The sequence below is a fragment of the Phodopus roborovskii genome, unplaced genomic scaffold (assembly GCF_943737965.1).
Source record: "Phodopus roborovskii unplaced genomic scaffold, PHOROB, whole genome shotgun sequence".
In the NCBI taxonomy this organism is placed as follows: domain Eukaryota; kingdom Metazoa; phylum Chordata; class Mammalia; order Rodentia; family Cricetidae; genus Phodopus; species Phodopus roborovskii.
This window is the reverse complement of record NW_026126187.1, coordinates 108,368-121,666: the sequence shown is the minus strand read 5'-3', so window position 1 is coordinate 121,666 and position 13,299 is coordinate 108,368. Positions and strand designations below refer to the sequence as shown.

At 36.3% G+C, this 13,299-nt stretch overlaps 1 protein-coding gene across 1 annotated transcript in view; it reads right to left on the bottom strand.

Moving 5' to 3' along the window:
- Positions 1-13,299, bottom strand: part of LOC127218582 (cilia and flagella-associated protein 47-like) — a gene marked incomplete at its 5' end in the record, with an annotated part of 130,285 nt that overhangs the window by 23,640 nt on the left and 93,346 nt on the right. Inside the window, 3 exon segments of the mRNA XM_051179595.1 lie at positions 189-344; positions 8,168-8,262; positions 9,897-10,056. Coding sequence (XP_051035552.1) covers positions 189-344; positions 8,168-8,262; positions 9,897-10,056 — 411 coding nt within the window.

Sequence of the window (13,299 nt, the reverse complement as noted above, 5' to 3'; positions counted from 1 at the left end):
AATAATCACACTTATTATTACTACTGAGCTAACTGCTATGTAAACACAACGAATTTAAGAGAATTCTTGAGTACTTGAATGTTATATTGTAAATGAAAAGTGGATCTTAATTTCTAAGCAACCAGCAGCCGGCATTTTAAAGTAAATGAACTTTTATTTACTATAGTTAAATTTTATAGCCATCTTACCATCAACATCTTCATAAATACTGTTAATAGAATTTCTTTTTGGAAACACTACAAATTCTATCAATTCATGTGATGGACGTGGGCCAAAAAAACTACCAATCATTGTTACTTCCACCTTCTCTTCTATCCGTTTGTTGGCCTGACATTTTATGACAACTGTAGGAGAAATTTTTTTTTTTAGTTAAAGGTTTTAGTTAAAGCCCATTCACAGTGATAAACTTCCTCCCACAAAGCCACACCTACTCCAACAAAGCCACACCCACATCTCCTAAGAGGGTCAATCCCTATAAGCTCATGGGGGTCAAATTACATTCAATCACCCACAGTATCAAAAAGTCAAATACATACATACATACATACATACATACACACACATATATATACACACACACACAAATTTGTACATCTTAATATAGTTCTAATCATCCAACATATATATGTATGTGTATATATGTGTAGAGAGCTGCAAAGTGCCACGCCTTAAAGATGGAGCTGGCTTCTGCCCTCCATCTTCCCGATGGTGAGTGCTCTCTGTATTAAACAATTCCATATTTGGCTAAAAGCTGTGAATCTGGCTTGCTTCTGTGTATGTGGACCTGTCTGTTTTTGTTTTTCACCGCATGGCATTCTGGGGTTGACTGCATAAGGGCTTTTAAGCTGTGGGCTGGGATGCCCCCAGGTCAGAATATACAAGGTTCCTGAATAAACTGCTTAAAGAAGAGTACAAATGTTGCTTTTTCTTTGCTGGTCAAAGTAGATGCCACAGGTGGAGGCCCTTACAGGGAAACCTCTCATCAAAAGACTCAGAACTTTCTGCAGTCAGGGTAAGTGCACTGAAACTTCCTGGTTAAAGTGGGAAGATCAGCGACAAAAGCTGATGTTTGCTCTCTCTGTAAATAAAGAGGGAGCAGGAAGTTCCATGACAAGAGCTGATAATTTGCTCTTCTCCATAAACAAAGAGGTAGCAAGAAAAGTTCCCTGCACAGCGAACCAAAAGTAAAAGCTTAAAAAGAAACTTTGCTAATTTAGCAATGGGCGCTTCTCAATCCCACCCAATTTTTTGGCTCTGAATTTAAAAATCAGGAAAGCACCCTAGAGAGGTTCTTGGAGGAATGCTATACCATTGTGCCTTGGTGCCTTGGTTCGTGGTCTCCTGGAGCCTTACACTCCCTTCATGGGAAAAATTAGGGAGGGATCTTGACTTCGCTGCTAATCAAGGAGTGCTTAAAGGCAGAGCAAGACCTATCTGGAAATTAGTGAGAAGCTGCCTTGAGGACCAGCGATGCAGCGAGGCAGTGGAGAATGGACAGGCTGCCTTAGAAATGCTACAGGAAGAAAGGTCAGAACAGGCAAATAGTGAAAAGGGAGATAAGACAAAGAATAAATTGTACCCAGATCTCACAGAGTTAGAAGACTCGGAGTCTACAGACTCTGAGGAAGAGCTACAGCCTCTCATAGAGCAGATCAAGAAGATAAGAATAAGAAAAAGGGAGAAGAAGAAAGAAAAGGACAGGCCCGAAAGTGGTTGCAAGATGTCTCCATCTAAGGCAATGCCGTGCACCCCACGGTACATGGAGGGAAGGAGTGGCAGCAAGGGGCGCTCTTTTTGCCCTGAGGTCTGGAAAACAGTGAGAACAGAACTACCGTTGGCCTATCCAGTATTTCAAGATCCACAAGGAAACAGATATGAAGAGCCATTAGGTTTTAAGGTGGTAAAGTCTCTGGCTGAATCTGTAAGAACATATGGAATTACAGCCTCCTTTACTGTGGCTCAAGTGGAAGCATTGCACAGACACTGCATGACACCCAATGATTGGACAGGGCTAACTCGTGCATGTTTGAGCCCAGGCCAGTATTTAGAATGGAAAGCTTTTTTAATTGGATATGCTAATGATCAGGCTGCTGCTAATCAGCTGCGGAAATCCGGCCTGGGACAGAGACATGCTACTGGGACAGCGGTGCTTTGCTAATCAGCAGACAGGATACCCAATACAAGTTTTTGAACAAATTAATCACAATGCTATAAAGGCATGGAAATCTCTGTCTAACAAAGGGGAAGTGAGTAGCAATCTTACTAAGATCTTACAGGGTCTCATGGAGCCATTTTCAGACTTTGTTGCTCGCCTGGTAGAAGCCCAGGGAGGGTGTTTGGTGATTCTGATGCAGCTATGCCTTTGATTAAACAGCTTGTTTATGAGCAGTGTACGAAAGAGTGTAGGGCTGCCATTACACCTTATAAGAGCATTGACTAATGCTGGCCTAGCAGCAGCTGTAGTTCAGCTGACTCAAAATAAAAGAGGAAGTTCAGGTGCCTGCTTTAAGTGTGGCAAGATGGGGCACTTAAAGCAATAGTGCCATGAAAGAGGAAGTGCAGCTGAAGCAGGAGGGGGACAACGCCCTAAGCAGCCTAGACTGTGTCCTAAGTGTAAAAAGGGAAAACACTGGGCGAATGAGTGCCACTCTGTGAAAACCGTTAATGGGCAACCTTTAACTCGAGGCTATGGTGGTACTTATCCAAAAACGGCCAGCGGGGCCCCTGCCCTCAGGGCCTGCAAATATATGGGGCAGTAGAGAATCAGGACAAAAAGTGGAGCCAGGAGATGTGGCCAACCCTTCATCATCCCAAGGACCACAGAGAGCCACTTTAGGTTCAGCAGGATTGGACCTCTGCTCCACCTCCCAACTCATATTAACTCCCCGGATGGGGGTCCACTAGATAGAATCAGATTATACTGGAGTGGTGAAGATCATGGTCGAATCCCCAAAAGGGATTTCAGCCATTTCCCCTGGCTATAGGATAGCTCAACTGTTATTCTTACCCAGCTAACATGAACGCTTTGCTGCACAGTCCAAAGAAAGAGGAAAAGAAGGTTTTGCATCCACAGGGACAGACTTAACCCTTCTGTCCTTAGACATGGATCAAAGACCAGTCTTGGAGCTTTGTTGTAGATGGTAAGAAGATTCTAGGTTTGTTGGACACAGGTGCAGATAGAAGCATTATTGCCAAGAAAGACTGGCCTACAAGCTGGCCAATACAAGTCTCCTCTCAAACTTTGCAAGGTCTGGGTTATGCCAAGGCACCAGATGTGAGTGCAAGACAATTACAATGGAAAGATGGGGAAGGGCATTCTGGAGTCATGCAACCCTATGTATTAGAAATTCCAATCTCTCTATGGGGAAAAGATCTTTTGAAAGACATGGGCTTTAAGCTGAGCAAAGAATATTTCCTTGCTTCTCAGAAGATGATGAAAGACATGGGTTATCATCCAGGTTATGGAATAGGGAAGTTCTTACAAGGAAGAAAAGATCCCATTAGCACTCAAAAAAGAAATCCTAGGCAGGGCTTGGGTTTTTCCTAGGGGCCACTGAGGGAGGCCTTCCCATTACCTGGAAAACAGAGGAGCCAGTGTGGGTTCCTCAGTGGCCACTTTCCTCTGAGAAATTGAATGCTGCAAAAGAACTCATGGCTGAACAACTGTCCTTGGGACATATTAAACCCTCAGTTTCTCCATGGAATACTCCCATTTTTGTGATTAAAAAGAAATCTGGAAAATGGCGTCTGTTACATGATTTAAGAGCAATTAACAATCAGATGCAAATTATGGGCCAAGTTCAACAGGGCTTGCCACTGCTATCATCGTTGCCAGCCTCCTGGCATATAATTGTTATTGATATAAAAGATTGCTTTTTCTCCATTCCCCTGTGTAGCAAGGATAGTGAGAGATTTTCCTTTACTCTTCCATCTTGTAATCATGAGGAACCAGATCAAAGATTTGAGTGGGTAGTTCTGCCACAAGGCATGACCAACAGCCCTACTATGTGCCAACTTTATGTTGGAGAAGCCATTGGCCCATTAAGAAAAGAATTTCCTACTTTAAGATGTATTCATTATATGGATGATATACTATTGACTGCAAAGGAGCGGGCTTATATAGATTTAGTTAAATTGCTTGAAAAGAATGGGTTGTTTATAGCCCCTGAAAAGGTTCAGAAAGAAAGTTGTAGATTATTTAGGAGCTAAGATTAGTGAGAAACAAATTATTCCACAAAAGGTAGAATTAAGAAGAGATCATTTGAAAACCCTAAATGATTTTCAAAAATTGTTTGGAGATATAAATTGGATTAGATGTTATTTGAAATTAACAAATTATGAATTAAAACCTTTGTATGTTTTGATTGCAGATTCTGCCCTAAATTCTCCTAGACAATTAACTGTAGAGGCAAGAAAGGCTTTACAGATGGTAGAAGAAAGATTACAGTGTGCCTTTTTACAGAGGTTTACAGAAGGTCAAGACGTTGTTATGTGCATTCTTCCTACATATTATCAACCCACAGGCTTGTTATGGCAAGAGGGAACACTACTTTGGATTTATCATAAAATATCTCCTGCTAAATCTATTGAACATTACCCTACTGTGGTGGCTAAATTAGCCTTGAATGGAATCCAACAATGTTTGCAATGTTTTGGAGTCACTCCAAATATAGTTATAGTGCCCTATTCCAGCCATCAAGTTAAAATCTTTGTGCCACAGTAGATGATTGGGCCATTTTGCAGTGTGGATTTGATGGCAATATAGATAATCATTACCCTAAGCATCCATTATTGGAATTTTTTTAAGGAACATCCTGTAGTATTTCCCAAGATAACATCATCTGAGCCTATTTTAATGGCTCCAAATGTATTTACAGATGGTTCTAAGACAGGCTGTGGAGCCTACATGATAGAAAGACAGGAGCCTGTGTTGCATCAGTTCCAGCCTGGCTCCCCTCAGTTTGTAGAATTAAAGATAATAATGGAAGTCTTTAAGGCCTGTCCTTTTGCTTTTAATTTGATATCTGATTCAGCTTATGTTGTCAATGCCATTAAAGTTTAAAAGTGGCTGGACCATAAAGAGTGCCAGTCCGGTTGCCTTTTATTTCAGCAATTACAAAATTTAATTTGGCAAGGGAAAACTTGTTTTTTGTTCAGCATGTTAGAGCTCATACAGGGCTGCCAGGGCCTTTAAGTGGAGGTAATGATAAAGTTGATCAGTGGACTAGGATGGAATGCATATTTTTGAGTTCTACCTTAGAAAAGGCAAGGAATTTTCATAAGACTTTTCATGTAAAGGCTAGAGCATTACAACATGAATTTCATCTTTCTTGAGCAGATGCTCGACAAGTGATTCTGGATTGTCTTCAATGTGTGATTCATCAACATCCACCCAGTATGGGAGTAAATCCAAGGTGTTTGCTCCCTCTAAAAGTTTGGCAAATGGATGTAACACACATATCTGATTTTGGAAACTTAAAGTATGTACATGTGTCTGTGGATACCTGTTCAGGCATCATATATGCCACACCTTTAATTGGAGAAAAGGTGTGCAATGTCATAACTCATTGCCTAGAAGCTTGGGCTGCCTGGGGTAAGCCTCAGCAGCTAAAAACTGACAATGGGCCAGCTTATACAGGTCAAGCCTTTGCCTCCTTTTGTCAACAAATGGAGGTGCAGCTCCTTCATGGATTGCCATATAATCCTCAAGGACTAGGTATTGTGGAGCATGCTATGGCACATTGAAAGAAGATTATACAAGTTTCCTGAATAAACTGCTTAAAGAAGAGTCCAAATGTTGCGTTTTCTTTGCTGGTCAAAGTAGACACAATATATATATATATTCATATATATATATATATATGAATATATATGAGTTTATATTAAGATGTAGAAATTTGTTTCTGGAACTGGTATGTTCATATAATTAATTCAAGTGGCAACTCTGGCCACATGAACTACTTTTAAACATATCTGTGTATTTATTGGGGTACTCTAAGATCTATGATCTACTCTTACAATAAAAGTAAAATATAAGTTCAATAACATTTGGTTTGAAATAAAATTTAATGTATTTCTTTTGGATTTTCATACATACTTTAAAATTCATATGAAAATTTAAATCTCAAATCTATAAAATACATCATTTTAGTGGTTATTCATAAGACTGCAATGACTTAACATTAATCCTAAATGTGATATATCAAGGTAATCCAAAGCATTCATGATCTCTCTATAGTATGCATTACATGCTAATATCTAAGCCTATCAAGTACAGAAGTTGTCAATGATAATATTAGAATAAAATTTTTGTATATATAATTGCTAATTACATAAGGAACAACTGATATTTGACAGTACCTCTATAATACTATGGAGCAATGTATATAGAAGTTTACATATACAAATTTCTACTATACATAAATTATATACTAAATCTAATGGAAAAATTGAAACCTGATTTTACAAATGTTTGAAGAACATCATGCTATATTTTTTGAGACTCAACAGTACTATGATCTTATGACATATATTAACTGATATTTATGACATTTTTCACAATATTTCTTGTATTTTATTGGTAGTACAAAAATAATTTTATATTTTATAATTATATACTTATAAGTAGTACTATATTTTATAAATGCTATGTAAAATAAAAATAGATGTACCAAATTAGAGCTAAACTAACAGAATGACATAGTTTTACAAAATGTACAAATATTTTTGGTTTTAATTAAGTTTAACCTTAAGGTATTAAGTTTGAAGATAATGGAATCAATTTATAATTGGTGTTATGCCACTGGTCTTCACTACAAAATCTTTAAGAAATTAATGCTTCGTCCAGCACAATGGGTTAATTTCTTACTCTATTATAGTATAACAGGTGGTGGAAGTATTTTCTAATAATCTGCACCAGTGGACAATAAGTAGGTAAGTTACAAAGTGAATTGGTAACTCATGGAACACCAAAATTCTCCTGAGTTTGCAAATAATCTGAATGGTACACAAAAACGAGTAACAGGCTTGGACAGTGGTGCAGGTGAATGGAAAGCAGTGGCTTATCTCTGGTATGTTGTTATGAAAAGAATGTAAAGGAGACAGTCTAAAACACAATGATATATGTGCATAAAATTTTACTTACTTCCTTCTTAAAAGGATTCCTACAAAAATTAAGTAACAGCAGAAATTTAGAATTGTGCTACAACAATTTAATCACAAATATTTAATTAATTCAGAACATTTACATTATTACTATTTTGACTTAATCTGACATGTACTAGTTACAAAATTCATAATTAATTTTAAAATGTCAAGTAATTACCAAAATATCCTGAAACATAGGAAAACTATGTGGAGTACACTTGGTTTTTGAAGGAAATACATGAGAATGTACTCACAGGCTTAAAAAAAGACAAATAAACCAATATATCTGTTAATTATGTTTATTCATGGACAAACAAGACTGTCTATAATAAGTAGAACCAAGCAACAGCATTATCATAATGTCAACAATTTAATATCTACTTTTTAATAATGTATTATATATTTTAAAATATAGCACTATGAAAAATATAATTAACATAAAAGACGTTTTATCATGTCTCTGAAATATTGTGAAAATAATTTAATTCCAAATGACTTATGTAGGTATTGATAAACCTAAGAACAAAAGTACAAGTTATATTCGGCTGTAAATGCTAGTAGTACTTCTACATATGTGGATTGTTTTCTTTAGTTAAAAGTGTGAAGTATTTAATCTTGGTACTTTTTCTTTTTTTATAACCAATGTACGTATTTTAGGGAAGTACTCTACTACAAGTAAAACTGACCACTTCTTCCTATTTCAATGTGTGATGCTGTAATCTAAGTTCAGTATAGTCTAATCTTGTTTAAGTTATTCATTATTTTATTTGTTTTGTTTTGTCCCTGGATATGGAACTCAGACCCTCTCACATTCTGAGGAAGCAAGGCACTATATCATTGAGCTATATTCTCAACCCAGAAGTCTAATTCTTCCATTTATAATAATTGGTGAGAAATAAAGTAATATTGTAACATTCTTACCAATAGAGCCTGTGTCTGCATAAAGAAGACATGGAATTACAGAATAATTAAGGTCTCTTAGAATTCTATGCTTTTTCTCTCCTGAGTAATATATGCTTACCTGGAGTACTCTTAGGTGGTGGTGCCTGTGGAAGTCCAATGATAGGGTACATCCAGTGTATTGCTTGAATTTCCCCATGGTCTACTCCCATAAATCTGTTAAAATATGGAGAGTTAACACAAAACAGAAATATAGTCAATATAGACTTAGGAAGTAATAATTATATATACATACATTTACATTTTGTATTATTATTGAAGTAAGCTTTACTTACATATAATTACTGCATACATATACATATTTATGTAATAGCAATTAATGAAAAAAGATAAAAAATATGAAAGAGTACAAGGTGGGATACATAGGAAGGTTTAGAATGAGAAAAGAAAAAAATGATGAAAATATATATATATATATATATTATAATCTCAAAAACTATGTAATAGAAAAGGCTGTATTATTTATTCATCTGAAATAATTTGAGTAAGCCTTTTGAAAGTATATTTAGACAGACACATTTAAAGAATAGAAAATATTTTTTTAAGCTGTTGATGTTATAAACGTGCAAGGAAGTCTTAGAAAATTATTCCACAATACAAGAGTTTTGTTATTTATCTTTCAAAAATACATTTGTATTTATCAATGTAACTGAATGTTGACTGAGGAGTAAAAGAGTTCATATTGGTGCTATCCTAAATTATGCAGTAAAAAAAAATCCTATAAATTCTGGGATTTCAGAAAGGGATGAAAGCTTTTATTTTAAGCTGCCAGTTAAAAAGAGAGCATATATTTCATCTACTATTGGGGAAAATTAACAAAAGTTGCCTTATTATTTCTGAAGATGGAATTTTCTTGCAAAATAAAATATTTAAACACTGAATAGAAGATCAGTTGTGAACGTGACTTCTAGGACACCACATTCAAAAGGGCTCTGTGCTTTTAATCACAATATTAAAGAACTTTTTTAAAAAGATGCTTTTATCTGTACTTTTTCACTGGGAGACTATATATGTGTGTATTAATAATAACTGCGACTCTAGGGATGGTGAAATGCCTGACAGAATGGATAAGTGAGCCATAGTAAAAACACGTGGAGAAGAAATATGTGAATATATGATGAACTAAGATTTTTATTTTACTTAGGGTTTCTATACTAATTATAAGAACAGAGGAAACATTTAAATTTTGAACTATTAAATTAAAGCTAAGCAAACTATCTAAGTTACTCTTATTCAGGCAATGATATAGAAACAATACACCCTGGTTACAAGTACTTAGACAAACTTCTGATGCATTTGCAGTGGGATATTCAATTTGTCTGCTTCTGTGGCACTCACTACGCCTATTGGGGGTGGAGCCAGCCCCGGAAGTTACTGATGGAACTAGGTCTAAGGAGGAGGCAGGAATGTTCTCTTGCTGGCATGACATGGAGAGGAGAGCATCTGGTGGAACTTGTGTTCATCTGTCTAATTTGTAAGTTATTTCAACCTGAACAAACATCTATTCGGCCTATTAGTTTATCTTGATCTTTATTAAACCACAATATGCATTCCTCAAAATATTATTCCTTGTTTCAGCAACCAGTAACTATTTTCCCTTTGCACACCTTTTGTTCACTACTGTCAACTTCAAAAACCGTATTTTATTTTTCTGGACATAAGAGTTGCAGTAGCTCAAATCACATAAAATAATGAGCATTATGTTGAATATGTAGCACACATTAAGGAAACCTATCATATCAAGTTCAGTCAAAATACAAACTAGTTGCTTTCTATATTATAATTGTTACCTCTTAGTTTCTGCACTTAGTTCATCAAAATTGTCAACAAGCCAATTTTCTTTGTTTGCTCTCTTCACCTTAACTATCACCATTGTTTTGTATAGTGTCATAGTAGTAGGTATAAATAACACTGGGATATCTACATTTCCTTTAGGAGGCACCACAATTCCTGTAAAACACACAAAAAAAAAAAAAAACAAAAAAAAAACAACAAAAACTTCAAAATGTTATAACATGCTTCCTAAGCTCTGTTCAACTGATAAATAGATAATAGAAATATACATATCCATGATGGAATTCTACTTACGTAAAAAAAAATGAATGAAATCATGAAATTTGCAGTTAAATTGATGGAACTGGAAAATATTATACTAAATGAGGTAATCCAGGACTGGAAAGAAAATACCACACGTTCTTTCTTATTTTACATCATAATTTGAATAGCAGAAAGTAATACCCTAATGGTTTTACTGGCCATTAGTATTTCAAAATTCCTTCCAAATAAAAACCTCATTCTGTTTGTTTACAAATGCTTCACTATCATTCTAAAGTTCATGAACCTTATTCAAAGACATTTTATCCTAGTAAGAAGTTTCTCTTCAAGAAGCTATGAACTTAGAATTGTTAAAATTGATGGCTAAGGTTATCTAGAGTGAAAAAAGAACCAAGAAACTCATGAATTTTGCTAAATCGTACCATCTTTTATGGACTTGGAAGTGTGACAGTTTATACTAGAAAGGGTACAGCACTATTTGCTGTGTATTTCAAACCAAAATATATCCAGATCTTTGCTTGGTGCCTTTATGTTGCCAGCAGTAAAATCTTTTCATGCACAAAGAAATGCAAACATTATTTAATAAAAATACCAAGTTATGAGAGTCAGAAGCCAGATAAACTTCTCAAATATTTTTCAAATTAATTTGAAAACTTTGAGTTTTACTAAGGACCACCAAAAATCATGCTATACAAGGAGCTTGTTGAACCCCAACTCAAGGGTAATGGCCTCTTCAAGTAGAACTTACAGCAAAAGAAACACAGTATTATAATACAAAGCTTTAAAAAAAGTAATTCTACCTGTTGAACAAAATGAAGACAGTCTGGTGGATGGTAACACAGGCTTCAGACTATTTTTTAACAATGAAGGTGCTTTTTCTTTCTTTTCTTTTTTTTTTTTTTTTACATCTATGGCCTTATTTACTGCACACTAAAATTTTCCTTGGACACTGCTCTTGTCTAGACTGTTAGACTTTATGAAACTGTATAAACTAGTCATGCAGAACCCATAGGAAAAGTGACTACTGAAACAAGATGGACATTGGTACAGGGTTCCTGTTTCATAGAAGAGTCTGCCAGATATTCTACAGAACACAGAGAAAAGGGACTGACAAACTGCCAATACAGGTGGACAGTTTAAATTTTCCTACTTTGCTGAGGAGTCGGCAGACACACTATGGCCGATAGGCTGAACACGGAACTTTACAGAAAAACTTTGGTGAATGACCAGGCAGTTAGATGTCTCTGTCATTTCTAGAGTGCATATATTATCCTTCTGTGGTCTTTGATGGAGTTGAAGACAGATTGTTATGGTTATAGTTTTCTTTAGATAGGATTAAAGATAAGTTACATATAGGACATCAGACTCACAAAGATAGGATAGATGATAAAAATATTTTCTTTATCCACATCCTCTCCAACATAAGTCATCACTGGTGTTTCTAATTTTAGCCATTCTGGCAGGGGTAAGATGGTATCTCAAAGTTGTTTTGATTTGCATTTACCTGATAGCTAAGTATGTGGAGCATTTTCTTAAGTGTCTTTCAGCCTTTTTTGATTTCCTCCATTGAGAATTCTTTCTTCAGTTCTGTACCCCATTTTTAAATAGGGTTATTTGGTGGTTTGTTGACTAGTTTCTTGAGTTCTTTGTGTATTTTGGAGATCAGCCCTTTGTCGGATATAGGATTGGTGAAAATATTTTCCCAGTCTGTGGGCTGCCGTTTGGTCTTGTCGACTGTGTCCTTTGCCTTACAGAAGCTTCTAAGTTTGAAGAGGTCCCATTTATTAATTGTTTCTTTCAGGGTCTGTGCCCCTGGAGTTATGTTCAAGAAGCAGTCTCCTATACCAATTTGTTCAAGGGTACCTCCTACTTTCTCTTCTAAGAGGTTCAATGTGGCTGGATTGATGTTGAGGTCTTTGATCCATTTTGACTTGAGTTTTGTGCATGGCGACAGACATGGGTCTATTTGCATTCTTCCACACACCCTCATCCAATTATGCCAGCACCATTTGTTGAAGATGCTGTCCTCGCCCCATTGTATACTTTTAGCTGTTTTGTCGAAAATCAGGTGTTCATAGGTGTGTGGATTAATTTCAGGATATTCAATTCGATTGCATTGGTATCCCTGTCTATTTTTATGCCAATACCAGGCTGTTTTCAGAACTATAGCTCTGTAGTAGAGCTTAAAGTCAGGAATGGTGATGCCTCCTGAAGTTCTTTTATTGTATAGGGTTGTTTTGGCTATCCTGGGTCTTTTGTTATTCCATATAAAGTTGATTATTACCCTTTCAATGTCGGTGAAGAATTGTGGTGGGATTTTAATGGGGATTGAATTGAATCTGTAGATTGCTTTGGGTAAGATTTCCATTTTTACTATGTTAATCCTACCTAACCAAGAGCATGGGAGATCTTTCCATTTTCTGGTATCTTCTTTAATTTCTTTCTTTAGAGCTGGTGGGAGTGCAAACTCATACAGCCATTTTTGAGATCAGTATGGCGGTTCCTCAGGAAAATGGGAATTAGTTTACCACAGGACCCGGCAATCCCCCTCTTAGTCATATACCCAAAGGGTTCACATCCATGCAACAAAGACATCTGTTCAACTATGTTCATAGCAGCACTATTTGTAATAGCAAGAAACTGGAAGCAACCTAGATGCCCCGCAATTGAAGAATGGTTAATGAAGATGTGGCACATCTACACAATGGAATACTACTCTGCAGAAAAAAAATAATGGTATCTTGAAATTCGCATGCAAGTGGATGGCACTTGAAGAAACCATCCTGAATGAGGTAACCCAGTCAGAAAAAGAGGAACACAGTATGTACTCACTCATATATGGATTTTAGACCTAGATCAGATGATCATAACCCTATAATTCACATCACCAGATGAACTAGAATACAAGGTGTATTCTAAGAGATTCATATAAAGTCCCTCACAGAACTGGGAAGGGACAAGTCCCCCAGAACTCAGGTGAAGTGGGGGAGGACAGCAAATGGAGAGAGAAGGAGGAGAAAATGAGGGGGAGGAAAGGAAAACATGTGCGACCAGGAAGATTGAGCCTGGTTAGGAATAGAAGATAGTAAAAGAGAGAGAGAGAGAGACAGAGACAGAGACAGAGAGAACATAAAAGAG